This window comes from Oculina patagonica, chromosome 13, assembly GCF_052425735.1.
Source record: "Oculina patagonica isolate OP01 chromosome 13, crgOcupat, whole genome shotgun sequence".
NCBI lineage: Eukaryota > Metazoa > Cnidaria > Anthozoa > Scleractinia > Oculinidae > Oculina > Oculina patagonica.
Genome location: NC_135770.1, coordinates 12893762 through 12911089, shown reverse-complemented (window position 1 = coordinate 12911089; position 17328 = coordinate 12893762). Strand labels below are relative to the sequence as shown.

The 17328-nt window shown below is 42.4% G+C and overlaps 1 protein-coding gene across 1 annotated transcript in view; it reads right to left on the bottom strand.

Moving 5' to 3' along the window:
• LOC144634437 (uncharacterized) overlaps positions 1-17328 on the bottom strand; it is a 55070-nt gene extending 37742 nt beyond the window's left edge. Inside the window, exons 1-5 of the mRNA XM_078493388.1 lie at positions 17278-17328; positions 17045-17116; positions 14511-14582; positions 13083-13154; positions 5195-5266 (exon numbers count right to left, since the gene is read on the bottom strand). Of these exons, the coding sequence (XP_078349514.1) occupies positions 5195-5266; positions 13083-13154; positions 14511-14582; positions 17045-17116; positions 17278-17282 (293 nt within the window). The 5' untranslated portion in view covers positions 17283-17328. The remainder of the gene's footprint in view (positions 1-5194; positions 5267-13082; positions 13155-14510; positions 14583-17044; positions 17117-17277) is intronic.

Genomic DNA, 17328 nt, shown 5'->3' with positions numbered 1-17328 from the left:
TACCACTACCACTACCACTACCACTACCACTACCCCTACCACTACCACTACCACTACCACTACCACTACCCCTACCACTACCACTACCACTACCACTATCCCTACCACTACCACTACCAGTCTACCACTGCAACTACCACTACCACTACCACTACCACTACCACTACCACTACCACTACCACTACCACTACCACTACCACTACAACTACCACTACCACTACCACTACCACTACCACTACCACTACCACTACCACAACCACTACCCCTACCACTACCACAACCACTACCACTACCACTACCACTACCACTACCACTACCACTACCAGGAGCCCATCAACTGGAGCCTCCATACGTACTGTACCCTTGAGTCAACCCTTTCCCGTATATTTTTATTTTTAGAAACACATTTCCCGCGAAAACATTGCTCCTGTGGTCAGACCACATGCAGCGTAGCTAGGGCGACGATGTAAAAAAAAAAATAATGGCGGCCAATGTCGTACACACATTCCCTGTCCGTTTTCCTTTATAATTTTGCTTCTTTCCTGATTTTACAGCCGAGAGAGCCTGGTTTACTCGTGAATGAATAACGGTTAAAAGTTAATTAATAGACCACTTTTTTGTCCTTGAAAACGCGTGTTCTTTGATACGGCGACGAACACTACAAACGTGATGACTTCGATGCACATTTTGACTATCCGTATGCTCCAAGATCCAGCCAATATAAGATCATCATGCTTCGAATAAAACCTCAGGAAAATGATATGTGTTTGTTTCTTCTAAAGTTGCAACTGGAATTATGGCAGAGATCGTTGAGTCGCTGTTGCAGAGGTGCTGAGAGGTGAGATATTGCGCATCTTACAATTTTAAAAATATACGCGTACAGGCCAACGGCCTGAATGTCACATCTTTCTTCGGTAAGAGACCGTGTGATCCGCTTATTTTAATCCCCGTAGTCGTACATTTCTTTCGCTTTGTATGTTTCCAAAGAGAACTCTATGCCTGTACTATCTAAAGCCGAATGGGTCGTTTAGCCGGAACGGCTGTTTAGATTTTTATTCTAATGTTTGTGTCTTCGCCACGAAGGGTTCACAAGCTAGCGCTTGTCTGAATTTTATTGTCACTCAGAGTTTTGAATGTCTTGTAGAATTTGATTTGCAATGTGTTGGTACAGGCCAAAGTGCGTACCTTGTTTATAAATTTATACCATTGATACGTTCGTTTAGTGTGAATGTTTACAACCCAGTAAAATTTATTGTTCACAACAACGATTAGAATCGATCAACCTTTTATCAAGCTGCCTTCTTATCGGAAAAATTATACGGCAAATAATATTGACCGATCTGTTGCGCCTATCCATCCTCTTTTCAAAATATATTCGTAATTTCGCAGTTGCGAGATCGGTCTCGGCGCCTTTCGATTCGAATAATTGTTCTTACTTTTTTGACAGACCTGTACAAAACTCCGCAGTTTTTTAGTCATAGCATTACTTGATGTCTTCCTTCGAAGAAATACTGAATTTAGTGGACGACAAGGAACAACATTCTGCAGTCTTTCCTTCTCGTTTCGCTATTGTTTTAGATATCACAGCTTGCGTAGCCACAGCGGAATGCGACAAAAGATTGACAGAGGTGCGAAATCTCCCGCGCGAGACCCCGGGAGATTAGTTCTAAAAATAAATTAATACGGGAAAGGGTTGACTCCAAGGGTTAGTATGGGAGATGAAGGCTCCAGTTGATGGGCTCCTGCCACTACCACTACCACTACCACTACCACTACCCCTACCACTACCACTACCACTACCACTACCACTACCACTACCACTACCACTACCCCTACCCCTACCACTACCACTACCACTACCCCTGCCCCTACCACTACCACTACCACTACCACTACCACTACCACTACCACTACCACTACCACTACGACTACCACCACCACTACCACTACCCCTACCACTACCACTAGTGGTAGGGGTAGTGGTAGTGGTGGTGGTAGTGGTAGTGGTAGTGGTAGTGGTAGGGGTAGGGGTAGGGGTAGGGGTAGTGGTTGTCGTAGTGGTAGTGGTAGGGGTAGTGGTTGTGGTAGTGGTAGGGGTAGGGGTAGGGGTAGGGGTAGGGGTACTGGTAGTGGTAGTGGTAGTGGTAGTGGTTGTGGTAGTGGTAGTGGTAGGGGTACGGGTAGTGGTAGGGGTAGGGGTAGTGGTGGTGGTAGTGGTAGTGGTAGTGGTAGTGGTAGGGGTAGGGGTAGGGGTAGGGGTAGTGGTTGTCGTAGTGGTAGTGGTAGGGGTAGGGGTAGTGGTAGGGGTAGGGGTAGTGGTAGTGGTAGGGGTAGGGGTAGGGGTAGTGGTAGTGGTAGTGGTAGTGGTAGTGGTTGTGGTAGTGGTAGGGGTAGGGGTAGTGGTTGTCGTAGTGGTAGTGGTAGGGGTAGGGGTAGGGGTAGGGGTAGGGGTAGTGGTTGTCGTAGTGGTAGTGGTAGGGGTAGTGGTTGTGGTAGTGGTAGGGGTAGGGGTAGGGGTAGGGGTAGTGGTAGTGGTAGTGGTAGTGGTAGTGGTAGGGGTAGGGGTAGGGGTAGTGGTAGGGGTAGGGGTAGGGGTAGGGGTAGGGGTAGTGGTAGTGGTAGTGGTAGTGGTAGTGGTTGTGGTAGTGGTAGGGGTAGGGGTAGGGGTAGTGGTAGGGGTAGGGGTAGTGGTAGTGGTAGGGGTAGGGGTAGTGGTAGTGGTAGTGGTAGTGGTAGTGGTTGTGGTAGTGGTAGGGGTAGGGGTAGGGGTAGTGGTAGGGGTAGGGGTAGTGGTTGTCGTAGTGGTAGTGGTAGGGGTAGGGGTAGTGGTAGGGGTAGGGGTAGTGGTAGTGGTAGTGGTAGTGGTAGGGGTAGTGGTAGTGGTAGTGGTAGTGGTAGTGGTAGGGGTAGGGGTAGGGGTAGGGGTAGTGGTTGTCGTAGTGGTAGTGGTAGGGGTAGGGGTAGTGGTAGTGGTAGTGGTAGTGGTAGTGGTTGTGGTAGTGGTAGGGGTAGTGGTTGTGGTAGTGGTAGTGGTAGTGGTAGTGGTTGTGGTAGTGGTAGGGGTAGGGGTAGTGGTAGTGGTAGTGGTAGTGGTAATGGTAGTGGTAGTGGTAGGGGTAGGGGTAGTGGTAGTGGTAGTGGTAGTGGTAGTGGTAGTGGTAGTAGTAGGGGTAGTGGTAGTGGTAGTGGTTGTGGTAGTGGTAGGGGTAGTGGTAGTGGTAGTGGTAGTAATAGTAATAGTGGTAGGGGTAGTGGTAGGGGTAGTTGTAGTGGTAGTGGTAGTGGTAGTGGTAGGGGTAGGGGTAGTGGTAGTGGTAGTGGTAGTGATAGTGGTAGGGGAAGGGGTAGTGGTAGTGGTAGTGGTAGGGGTAGGGGTAGTGGTAGTGGTAGTGGTAGTGGTAGTGGTTGTGGTAGTGGTAGGGGTAGTGGTTGTGGTAGTGGTAGTGGTAGGGGTAGGGGTAGGGGTAGGGGTAGTGGTAGTGGTAGTGGTAGTGGTAGTGTTAGGGGTAGGGGTAGTGGTAGGGGTTGGGGTAGTGGTAGTGGTAGTGGTAGTGGTAGGGGAAGGGGAAGGGGTAGTGGTAGTGGTAGTGGTAGTGGTAGTGGTAGTGGTAGTGGTAGTGGTAGTGGTAGTGGTAGTGTTAGGGGTAGGGGTAGTGTTAGGGGTAGGGGTAGGGGTAGTGGTAGTGGTAGTGGTAGTGGTAGTGTTAGGGGTAGTGGTAGTGGTAGTGGTAGGGGTAGTGGTAGTGGTAGTGGTAGTGGTAGGGGTAGTGGTAGTGGTAGTGTTAGGGGTAGTGGTAGTGGTAGTGTTAGGGGTAGTGGTAGTGGTAGTGGTAGGGGAAGGGGTAGTGGTAGTGGTAGTGGTAGGGGTAGTGGTAGTGGTAGTGTTAGGGGTAGTGGTAGTGGTAGTGTTAGGGGTAGTGGTAGTGGTAGGGGAAGGAGAAGGGGTAGTGGTAGTGGTAGGGGAAGGGGAAGGGGTAGTGGTAGTGGTAGTGGTAGTGTTAGGGGTAGTGGTAGTGGTAGGGGAAGGGGAAGGGGTAGTGGTAGTGGTAGTGGTAGTGGTAGTGGTAGTGGTAGTGGTAGTGGTAGTGTTAGGGGTAGTGGTAGTGGTAGTGGTAGGGGAAGGGGTAGGGGTAGGGGTAGTGGTAGTGGTAGTGGTAGTGGTAGTGTTAGGGATAGTGGTAGTGGTAGGGGTAGTGGTAGTGGTAGTGGTAGTGGTAGTGTTAGGGGTAGGGGTAGGGGTAGTGGTAGTGGTAGTGGTAGTGGTAGTGTTAGGGGTAGTGGTAGGGGTAGGGGAAGGGGAAGGGGTAGTGGTAGTGGTAGTGGTAGTGGTAGTGGTAGTGTTAGGGGTAGTGGTAGTGGTAGTGTTAGGGGTAGGGGTAGGGGTAGTGGTAGTGGTAGTGGTAGTGTTAGGGGTAGTGGTAGGGGTAGGGGAAGGGGAAGGGGTAGTGGTAGTGGTAGTGGTAGTGGTAGGGGTAGTGGTAGTGGTAGGGGAAGGGGAAGGGGTAGTGGTAGTGGTAGTGGTAGTGGTAGTGGTAGTGGTAGTGGTAGTGGTAGTGTTAGGGGTAGGGGTAGTGTTAGGGGTAGGGGTAGGGGTAGTGGTAGTGGTAGTGGTAGTGGTAGTGTTAGGGGTAGGGGTAGTGTTAGGGGTAGTGGTAGTGGTAGTGGTAGTGGTAGTGGTAGTGTTAGGGGTAGGGGTAGGGGTAGTGGTAGTGGTAGTGGTAGTGGTAGTGTTAGGGGTAGTGGTAGTGGTAGGGGTTGGGGTAGTGGTAGTGGTAGTGGTAGTGGTAGGGGAAGGGGAAGGGGTAGTGGTAGTGGTAGTGGTAGTGGTAGTGGTAGTGGTAGATGTGGTGGTAGTGGTAGTGGTAGTGGTAGTGGTAGTGGTAGTGGTTGTGGTAGTGGTAGTGGTAGTGGTAGTGGTAGTGGTAGTGGTAGTGGTAGTGGTAGTGGTAGTGGAGGTGGTAGTGGTGGTGGTAGTGGTAGTGGTAGGGGTAGTGGTAGTGGTAGTGGTAGTGGTAGTGGAAGTGGTAGTGGTAGTGGTAGGGGTAGTGGTAGTGGTGGTGGTAGTGGTAGGGGTAGTGGTGGTGGTGATGCTGGTGATGGTCATGGTGGTAGTTCAAGTAGCAGTTTTAATGTGCAACTGCTCGCCATAGAACCTTCTTCTTTACGTATTCTATTTGTAAGTCTATTTACTTACAGATTTTCCAGTCTTGTGAGGCTCGCAAATACTCCGTCAGGAAGAAAAGTAATATCGTTTGAAGACAAAATCCTGTGAAAATACTACCTAATTAGTGAAAGAGGAAACTAAAATGTTCCTACTCGTGATATAAAGGGATAAAATTAGTAGCTTTTCTCTTAAACATATCTTGCATGTGATTTAGTCAATTGCTTTCACAAAGAAAATAGATACAACATGTTCTTAAAGTATGACGTTAGTTCTAGTTTCGTCTAAGCCGGGAAAGAACGTAAAAAATGTAGAACTGAAGAAAAAGAATGAATGTGGAATATTCGAAAACATGCATAAAACAATGCGTTAAGTCAGCGTTTGCCGAGCAGGATTCTTAAAGTATTCTATTGTGAAACTCTGCAAAAGCAATGTAATGTCTTTAGCATTACTTTAGTCACTGTGTTGTGGAATTGTCGCTGAATATTTCACGGAATGTAAGAAAGTATTTGAGTGGCGTTGTAGGAGCTTCGTTTTCTTGGTGTATAGCCGCCATCGTAACATTAGTTCTAGTTTCGTCTAAGCTGGGAAAGAACGTAAAAGTAAAGCTGCAACCGGCATCGAAGTCTTGATTTTCGTCTTTTTATCGTCTTTTTCTCTATCTCAGCTATCCAAAGAGGCGTAGGATGCGAGTTCTACTAAAGTGAAACCCACTGAACATCAATTACTCTTCCCCTGACGCGTAAGGGGATTTAGTGAGAGAAGTGTAAACATTGGGGAGTGTTTATCGAAAACTTGACGTCACGAGCGCTCGTAAATTTGTTAGTTTTTATCCTACGCATTTCATCCTTCTTTATCGTCCGTTTCAAAATGTAAAAAAATATAAATTTTGTAAAACTGTTCGCTTCATATGCACTTTACTCGATTTAACAGCTCTAGGCCCGATAAGTGAAAGAGAAAATTAATTCTACCTTCTCCACCTGTAGTCCGGCAATATGGTGAAATGATTGTGCGATTTTTGTTAAAAGCACCAAATTTGGCACAGTGATAGTATTCGACGAGCTGATCAATTTCAGATATAGGCCCATCCGGAATTCTGTCAGGGTGGACATCTTTTGGACCCAGGGGGTGGGGGTGGGCGGCATTTGAGCTTTATGGCAAAATTTACTGTATCCTTTGAGTAAGAAGCATCAAATTTGACACAGTGGTAGTATTTGATGAGCTGATCAATTTCAGATAAAGGCCCATCTGCAATTTTGTCAGGGGGGGACATCTTTTGGACCTAGGGGGTGGGGGTGGGCAACATTTGGGCTTTATGGCAAATGTACTGCATCCTTTGAGTAAGAAGCACCAAATTTGGCACAGTGATAGTTTTTGATGAGCTGATCGATTTCAGATATAGTCCCATCCGGAATTCTGACAGGGGGCCACCTTTTGGACCCAGGGGGTGAGGTTGGGTAGCATTGGAGCTTAATGGCAAAATTTACTGCATCCTTTTAGTACCAAATTTCGCACAGTGATAGTATTTGATAAGCTGATCGATTTCAGCTGAGGGCTCATTCGACATTTTTCCAGAGGGAGACACTTTTTGACGCAGGGAGAGGTAGTTGATAGCATTTGCACTTTATGGTAGAATTACTGAACCCTTTTGGTTAAAAAAAATGACACTGTTATAGTCAGTACATGTATGATGAGTTGATCAATTTCAGATATGATCGAGTTTACTATATCCAGAATTCTTTCAGAGCTGTCCTTTTTGGACCAAGGGGGAGGTGGTGGTTTCCGTTTGAGTCTTTACACTGTCAGGCCATTTGAGCTCGCACCATTTTTGCCACGATTATAGAATTAACTGAGATGATCATTACACCTATGGGCTAATCCAAAATGCTTTTCTGGGGTATTTTTTCGGCCTAGGGGGGATCAATGGTATCCTTTTGAGCTTATGGTGGAATTGTTGCGCCCCTTGAGTTGACATATTTGACACAACTATAGTATTTGTTGAGCTTGATTGTTCAATTTCAGCAATGGACATTTCTGGTATGCTTTCAGCATTTTCAGGGTTACGTTTGTTTTGGTCTGAAAAAAGATTTAAGAGGCTGTCTTTCTGAAGACAAACCACTCAAATTCGGGTCAAAAAATAACTTTGCCTTTAACTCTGGCAACTGGAAGACTTTACCGAGGCTAGAAATAAAACATTTGGTTTGATCGAAAATGATTTTCTGGCCGCGTTAGGAGCTAATATTTTGCCCCTTCGGGCCCACCGCAACAGCTGTAAAATTAGAAAAATAGGCATTTTTCGGGCCACTGTCAAATATTTCATTCGCATCAAACACTAATATTTTTTATATTAATATGTTTATAGACATTTTTAGTTTTCTAAGAAAAAGTAGCAATTAAGTCTTAGATTTCTCTGGAAATGTGAAATCAAGGATATATAATGACCATTTCTGATCAGCATCGAACAAAGGTTGAAAAATGGCCTTGATTTGGAAGAGAATAGTTCAATTTCGGGACCTAGCCGATAACTCCACTCTAAAAGCCGAAAAGTGTACTCCTTTATCGGTTAAAATCTGCAAAATCCCATGTAAGTTTCCAGTATTTGCGAGTAATAGCGATGATATTAGCGGAAATGTCGTTATGCCATGTGGTTTCAACTTACTCATTCACGGTGTTCCACCTGATGCTGCGCAGGTAGTGCCTTTGCGCTTCTTCTGGATGCTGAGGTTTACAGCTGGATAATTCAGGGAAGACTCGTGGCGTTTTTTTCCCAAGAGTTGTAAGAGTTTTGTGCACTAATATATAGCAAAGAACTGTTTTCTTACTCTGAAGGCAATGCAATCCACTGATCTGAAGTATATAAATCAGAGATATTTGAGTCCATTGTTCTAATCACGAACTTGTTAAAGTTTTGGTTGTCATGATCACAGTCCGGTGCATGCAAAAAGTAGACTGGTGTCTGTCTTTTCATGACAACACAAGGATAAGTTTCGTACATATGGGGATGTTAACATCCACATATGTAAGAAATTGGCTGAGCACGCTGCACTTGTTTTGCCTCTTGGCGGTTCTGTGCAGAAAGAAGAACTCTCGAAGGTTTCCTTTAATAACATATGATAACCTCGCATAGCCCATGTGAGTTTCTCTTTCGTTTGGATGGAGAAGGTCTCCTCACCCGGGATCAGAAACAGGGTAGGAATTCCCCGAAGGGTTGAACCTGATGTGAGACTACAAAGCAAGTGGGGTGAGATTTTTTGAAAGCAGTCTAACAAGATGGTGAGTGCTGATGGCGGAAACAGTGAATATGGGTGTCGTTGTGTTAGCTTGTGTTTTACATTCCTCCATTTCATTTTTTGAAGAAACGTTGAATGCCCGTTGAAGAAATGTTAAATACCCCTTGTACATTGCTGAAATTGTCATGCTCTTTGATTCCTATTTGATTCTCTTAGCCTAACGTGCCCAATCATTTCACCAATTTGCTCAAAAATTTTCATCCTTCTTCAGGGATTAAATAGTTCACCCTGGCTGGAAAAATATCGTAATGGCTCATGAGCTAGGCTAATCTTATCAATGTGGTGCTCGTAACCAAAAATTAAATGCACAATCAATTTACCATTAGTTAACAACATACCTACCCCTGTATGCCCTCTGAGTTCCCCATTAACCATTTCAGATGAGCCCATTGATACTGAAATTGCTGATCACATTAAATGCTATAAACGAGCCAAAAATGGTGTTTTGAGCACAAAGCTCAACACGAGACCGCCCCATCCGCTTGGGTAAAAAACGCAACCCTGAAAGAAACCCAAATAAACCCAAATATGAAATCAACAGCCCGTTAAGAACTATAATTCTGCCAAATTTGGTGCTTTAACCCAATTGGTTTAGTTGTTTCACCATAAAACTTAAATGTTGCCCACCCCACCCCCTGGGTTAAAAAGGTGCCCCCCTGTCAGAATTTCATACATGCCTATAACTGAAATGGATCAGCTCATCGAATGCTATCACTGTGCCAAATTTGGTGCTTTTAACCCAAAGGATGCAGTAAATTTTGCCATAAAGCCCAAATGTTGCCCACCCCCACCCCCTGGATCCGAAAGGTGCCCCCCTGACAAAATTGCAGATGGGCCTATATCTGAAATTGATCAGCTCATCAAATACTATCACTGTGCCAAATTTGGTGGTTGTTACCTCAGGGATGCAGTACATTTTGCCATAAAGCTTAAATGCCACCCACCCCCATCCCCTTGGTCCAAAAGATGTCCCCCCTGACAAAATTCCGGATGGGCCTATATCTGAAATTGATCAGCTCATCGAATACTATCACTGTACCAAATTTGGTGCTTTTTACTCAAAGGATGCAGTAAAATTTGCCATAAAGCTTTAATGCCACCCACCCCCACCCCCTGGGTCCAAAAGATGTCCCCCCCTGACAGAATTCCGGATGGGCCTATATCTGAAATTGATCAGCTCATCGAATACTATCACTGTGCCAAATTTGGTGCTTTTAACAAAAATCGCACAATTCACCCAAATTTATGCACCATATTGCCGGACTACTGAATGGGTGTGTCGGCAGGAGTGCCACAGGGGTCCTCACTGGGACCACTATTGTTGAACATTTTCATGAATGCTCTTACATTTGCTATTAGAGATCGTAGGTTGATAAGCTACGCGGATGGCACTAAACTCCATTTATCGCACCGTGATTCCCAAGCTATGTAAGACGGTATAATTCTAGACTTGACTAACATGACGCTGTGGTTTCAACAAAATGGGATGGTAGCAAATCCGAATAAATATCAGGCTCTGGTGCTGGGAAACACGACTCACGGTTTCGATATAAAATGCAAAGAATAACCCATACCTGTTTCCAGCGGGAAACAGCTACTAGGCGTAACATTAGATAATTCGACTTTCATATTGCATCTATCTGCCGAAAGGTAGCAGGCAAGTAAATTCCTTAAATAGGCTTAAGAATGTCCTAACTTGCAAAACCAAGGAAACACTATATCGTGCTTTCATTCTTCCTCACTTCGATTATTGTAGCCAGATATGGCACCATTGTGGAGCCAGAAACACTAAGAAATTGGAGAGAGTAAACGAACGTACGCTCAGGTTTGTTTACAAGAACAAGAATAACCCATATTTAACACTCCACGGGAAAACAGGTACAAAGGTGATAGCACGCTCACAACACGCTTCCACTTTAAAACAATAGATTTCTATTTTAGCACGCTTAAAGCGTGTTCTCAAACTTGTCTCATTAGTAAAGCTTTTGTTGTACAGGACACACTAAACACAATAAAGCGTGCGTAGCTGAACAAAAAAGCGTGAGCCATTGAACAAAAAATCGTGTCAAGCTTACAAGCAAAAGCTGCGTGTCAGCACAACACACTAGGCGTGCTAACGAGCACGCAAAGCATGTCCAGCCTATTTTATAAAGAAAGATAGTGTTATTCCCTACAGAAAAAAAGAAAATGTTGTTTAAGTCATGTTCTCAACCTATCATTCTTTTATTCGCCGAAATGAATATACGTGGAAACAACTTTTGTTGGATTGCATAGATCCTTTTTGCCAGGGGGTTTTGCCGCGAATTTCAATTCTCGAGAAAACATCCAAGAAAGCTGACGTCTTTCACAGCTCCAGTTCATAAGGATTTCATTTCTCTTGTTCAGTCTCACGACAGTTCAAAAAACCAACACTCCAAATTCCAATTCGACCTTGGATGCACGTACACGTCTTTACGAGCTCCTGAGCTCTTCCGTGTTACGTGGGTAAATAAATTACATTTACATTTACATGCCGACAAAATAATATTCCAAAGCGAGCCGATGGATGACGAGTTTCAGCCTAAATAGAAAAGAAAAGACGAATAAAAACTTCATTCTCATTCTCGACCATGTTCCACTACACACTCGGCCTCGAAAAAAGGCTCCCTTGAGTGCTTCGTTTAAAGCTTTTTTAAGTTTCTTGGTTTAGTTTGCCTGTGACTTTCCCTTTATATCCACTCAAATACTCTCGGGTCTGGGTATCACTCATTTTCAAAGTGATATTTATATGCAGATACAAATTTTCTCACTTTAGATAAAACTATCACTAAGTTTCGGTATTCATAATAAACGCAAAAGATCATTTATCTTTTTTATTAAGTTTTCCTTGTTTCCGATTACATGAGTTCCATTCGGTGAACATAATTGGATACAACTTTTCTTTAATACACCGATTTCACAAACTGGCGGACGCGCGGAAAAGAACTGGTACTGAAGCATGAAAACGAGGCGTTTTAGGATAAACAACTTTCGTGTTACAAGGGAAAAAGTGAAAATTGCAGGAGTTTTGAAGCTTTCCTCCAATAAATGGGGGTATTAGATCATTTTCTAGGTTAATTTCGAGATAACCGAGTTCGAAATAAGTTCGCGGCCTAATATTTGTTGTTTTGTTTCGGGTTGTACGCAAAACCCTGGGCTGGACATGGCTTGAAATATTGAAATGCGGCGGGTCGCCAAAGACTTTAAACTGCTCGAAACATCAAGAAAGCTCCGGTAATCAGACAAGTGTACACATTTTCTTGAGGATTTTGGTGAGTCATTGAAGAATAACGAAAATAAACACGCAAAAATGTATTGCCTGTGTAAATATACATGTACGTTGTGAAAAAATGTGTAACAATGAATTTTCGGGTGGTTTCTTTTTTTTTTCAGGTGAAATAACTATATGTGATCCCCAAACGTACCTGAAACACATCAATAAAAGCGTGTTATTCTCAATCGACTTAGTAGTTTTTTCTTTAGACTTAGTAGGAGTAGATTTTTGTATTTTAGGAAAAAATTATATTCCAAAAATTGAGACAGACTAAAGCGGCTAATTCGATTACATTGTAAACATAAAGCATCAGCTGGATCCACGCAAAGGACAGTAAATGTTCAGCACAATCTTTAGTGAACAAGATCATTACAATGTTCCCCAAGTCATGAAGGAAAATAATGCTATTAATTCTGTTAATTTAGTGAAATCTGCTGGAATTCCTTCTGCATGCTGCGCCGGACGACATAAAATTTAATCTCGGGAAGAAATTAATCACTTGCTAGGCAACCACGACGAAGGTCCAAGTGATAGAACAAATATTCACAGTTTCGCTTCATTTTACAAGCTTTTCTAGGACACCGTGAATGAAGATGCCCTCTGCATTAATTAATATTAAGCTGAGATAACTGGAAGTGATTTTTATTTATTTTTGAAGTATTCTCAAATATAATGGTTTATATTTAAAAAGAAGAAACATATCATAGCAGTGGAATTCAATACCGGTAGTCTCCGTCTGTTTAATTAATTTTTCAACATTTCAATGATTTGCTTTACAGTAGCACAGCAAACTAAGGTATTTTGCGAAGTATAAAAAGAATTTAAAAGCGAGGGAATAATAGTTAATACAATTTTTTGCAAAGAAACGTGACCGGTTTATAAGGAAGCTGAAAGTTGAAGTTTGACTTGTCAAGTCCATATTTAAGCTTAATTTCAAAGCCGGTCTTCGTGCCGCTACTAAAGATCCGCAAGGAGACAGAGTTAGCATTTGTCGTTTGCTTTCACAAAAGTGAAAAGAACATACCTTGACGGCGTTTGAAAATTAGTTTCGAAATCGTTCCGTGTAAATTTTTACCGGCCAACAGTTGTCGAAGATCCAACTTTACTCTACTTTCCTGCTGATCTACGGTCCCTTTCTGCTTGCAATACGGAAACAAGAATAATTACTAGACTGTAAACTCGTTTAGAATTCCGTAATCTCGAAAACTTGGAAGGAAAACGGTCTATTAACGCGAAAGTTTTTTATCCTAAAACGCCTCGTTTTCATGCCTCGTACCAGTTTTTTTCCGCGCGTCCGCCATTTGTGAAATCGGTGTATTGTATGCGACTATTTACTTACAGCGTATTAAGCTTCGTTAGGTCCGCAAACACTTCGTCAGGTAGAAATGTAATAGCGTTTGAAGCTAAACTCCTGTGGAAAGTATCGCCTCGTGAGTGAAAGAGGAAACCAAAATGTTCTTATTCTAGCGCTGCAGCGCGCCCAGGCTCACGTGATGACTACACAGTCAGAATGTCGGCGTCAAAATTAAAAGAATCTGTATGAATCTGTATGTAAAATCATTTTAAATAGAAAATGTAATAAGCAGCCAGTGAAGTTTACATTTCACACGGCATCATATGTTGTAAATATGTTGTAAATATGTTCTAAGCCGTATTTTAACCGATTTTTATTTGGACTTTCACTTAAAGTGTTGAACGTCCACATATTGTGATCATGTTGTTTACCCGATTGAGTGATCAATTTCTGTGTCAATTCGGGTTAGCGCTTTCGGAAGTTTTCGATGATGCTCTCAGAATCCAAAGTTTTGGTCTGAGGTAAAGCGCAGTTAGAGCAGTGGCCCTTTAGTCAGTGTCAAGTAAGTTGCATTTTTTCATTCGTGAATCTAAAAGCCTGGTTAGGTACAGGTTTGGAAGAGTGTGTGCTGGCTGATTTAACGATCGGGTTTAGGTCTCGATTGTCTCGTGTAAGCGGTGCAGCCAGTTTTGGAATTTAAATACCCCTGAGACGTGGTTCACACAAGCTTTTATAACCATTTTAACAAAGCCGGAATAACGGTATTTTACAGAACATTCTTGAATTTTAAAACGTCTTTTTCAAGTTCCCGTCTCATCAGCACAAGAAAAAAAACAAAAACGTTATCTTTTCGGACTGAAAGAAGTGGACAGCCCGCATCCCAAGTGAAAAGCACTGAATATTAAAAAGCGTCAAGTAAAGGTTTAAAGGAGGCGCGCAGCGGTGTAGTGAGCACAGCCCATGAACTATTTCTAAAGTTTAAGAGCAAGACCGCTTTTCAAATCTCACTATTGGTAGTTCGTTTCGCAAGCAAATTAGTTCGCTGTGTTGATTTCCAGAAACCGCTTTTTGCAAGGTGAGTGTTAGTTAAAGAATGTAAGAAGTCCTTATTTTACCAGAGATCGTAACATTCCACTGCAAACGATTTTTTTTTTAAAAAGATCGTTTTTGTTTATAGCGAGTCTACAGCACGTAGTAATTGTCGTTGTTTTCTTATACATTTTATTGTAAGAAAACTGCATTACTGTCAAACTTGCTATCAACAGTATTACTTCAACAAAATATAAAGATGCATGTTCTTTACACGAGAATCTGTAGATGTCTTTTTTCAGCGAACGTTTCTACAGTGCTCATGTAAGCTAAATTTTGTTCCTTATTCGCATTATTTGCTTATACGATAGGTGCATATAATTAATAAACAAAACTGGACACAATGTTTTTTACAGTCTGCTTTGTATGTACTTATTCACTTACATCATCCACAGGTTAGTCAGGTTCGCAAACACCCTATCAGGTAGAAATGTAATAGCGTTGGAAGGCAAATACCTGTGAAAATAATCAGAAGATAAGTAGATGAAGATAAAGTCGTATAACTTGGTTTCAGTTTTGATAAATGATAAATCTACCAGCTTCCGGTCTTGGTGCTCCTTTATCGGTCATACGGGATATTTCGAATCTACCAGGCATTTACCTTGGCAATTGTAATAGTGATTGCTTTTTAAAGGACTGCTTTGCTATTATCTGCGGCATTTATAGCATGTTCCTCGCGGCATCTCCATCTTTGGATTTGCCAAACATGTTGCCGTTTTAACTGAATTTTGTGCAGTTCCTGTATTTTCATGTTTGTCATGCTTGCTAAGTAACTGTCCTGTGGATTCATCTTCCTCCACCACTTGGCAGGGGCAGCCATTCCGCTTTTACTGCTTGATTACAGTTCATTTACAGTTTATTTTCTTCACATCAAATTGTCCACTCTGCAATTAATACGAGTACCATTATAATGTCAATGGCTACCATGCAACAATAAATTTTTACCATATCACTAGAAAATTTGACCCATTTACAGACTTAGTAGTAATGGTAACCTCGTCATTTTATGCAATCTCTATCTGAACAACAAATCGCAGCAGTTGTATATTTTTAAATCATTGCTGTTTTGGCTTATTTGGGGCAAATTGGTATTGAGGTTTCCTTTAGGTCAAACTTTTTCCTTCTAAAAGTTTTTACTTCCCATTGCTATTATAACCCTATGTTTGGCTAATTTCTGCTATTTCCTGACGGGCTAAGGTCAGACGTTTCGGCCATTTCCTGATGATAGTATAACTGGCATCAATTTCTAAAACCAAATGTCAGTGCAAGGCCTGAGGAATATGCTATTTGCACTAATTCAAATAATAGCAAAAAGTTGGTATGGTTCTACATAAAGACTAATCTTATCTTGGCCTCACTGAAGCCCTTGGATGGCCTTGTTATTGCCTTTCATTCTCTTTTGTTAACCTTTCTCCCTCAGGGTTATTAAGTGCCTGGCTCAGCATTCGGGAGGGATTAGGTTTCCCCCTCACAAAAGGAGTTTTTTCCTGACAGGCAGCAGGCACGCTAGTTTAACACGCTACAAAGGTAGATAGGCACAAGTGTTAATTGTAAGGTAGCACTTTCTGCTCTGTCAATATACTGAGATTCGGACAGTTTTCAATTGTGCCAGCCACAAGGCACCAGTAATATTACTTGAATGATGTTCTGTATGCTGCACTAGCAGGTGCGGTGCAATTGCAACATACAGAACTCTAATCAGTCCTATTGATGAGGCGAATTAATTTTGATCGTGAAGCACCCAAGGCATTACTTATTTTATTTAGTTAGCCATTTATTTACTCATTGCTCCTATTGGTCTACTATGCTTTCGTTGTTTTGTGTTGCTTTGGCTTCGGGTGGGGGGAGGGGGTATTTCACTCATTTATTGGCTGTGGGTTGATGCTTACTATGTTTTTGTAATGTGATCTTTCTGTTAATATTATGTAAATAAACGGCCACACCTGTGTCCAAAAAGTTCCCAAACTGGCACGTTTTGTTTTGTCCCAGCAAGCAGAGCTTAGCCAAAGCAACACACACCGGTACTTTGAATAAGTAGTGTTTAATTAAGAAGGAGAAAAGATGAAAAATGCTACTTATTTCTAGAAATAAATAATTTTATGCAGCTTGCGACGTATGCATCTACCAACTTCCGGTCTGGGTGTTCCGGCCAAACAGGATATGTCCTTATAGAGAATGATAATGATAATGATAATGCATTTATATAGCGCATTTTCCATGTGTATATGTTCAAATGCGCTTTACATATACTGTAATTTTAAGATACAATTGTAAAGGCCAGACCACAACACCGGGAGCTTCGTGCCCTACTCTTTGCGAATAGTGTGTGGGTTCTTTAACGTCCCCTGTTAGAAGACTGAAGATACAGGAGACGGGACCTACGGTTTATCGTCCTTTTCCGAGAATACTAGAATGTCTAACCATTTGCAGATGTAATTACAAAGGCAGCACATTCTCCTCAGTTATTTTAAGACCCTGAGTGTTGTCTGGGGTTCGGACCCACGACCTCCCGCACAGCAGTCCGGCGCTCTACCAACTGAGCTAACCAGGCGGCGGTTAGCTCGAGGCCAGCGTGGTGAATTCTCCTTTTGTTACATGTCTTAAACAAACGAAGACAATTTTCCCCTTCACTCCCTGTTTTCGGTTACACTTTTCAATGGTATTGCGGTTTTTCCCTCGCCTTTGCTGGGTTGATTCTTTCTGTCCCTGTTATGTAAATAAACGGCCACGACTGTGATAAAAAAAGATCCCAAAATGAGAAGTTTTGTTTTGTTCCAGCAAACAGAGCTCAGCCAAAGTAACACACACTGATACTTTGAATAAGTAGTGTTTAATTAAGAAGGACCAAGGATGCATAAAAATGAATAACGTACACAATGTTTCCTTACAGTATGCTTTGTATGTGTGTATTCACTTACACTAAAATCAGATTAGTTAGGTTTGCAAACACTCTGTCAGGTAGAAATGTAATATTGTTGGAATCCAACATCCTGCGAAAATGATCACCCGATAAGTATATAAAGATAAAGTCGCATGACTTGGATTCAGATTTGATAAAAATGAATTACGCACAATAAACATAAGCACACAATAAGCAAAACTGGACACCATGTTTCCCTATATTCTACTTTGTATGTGTTCATTCACTTACAGCATAACCAGGTCAGTCAGGTTCGCAAACACTCTATCAGGTAGAAATGTA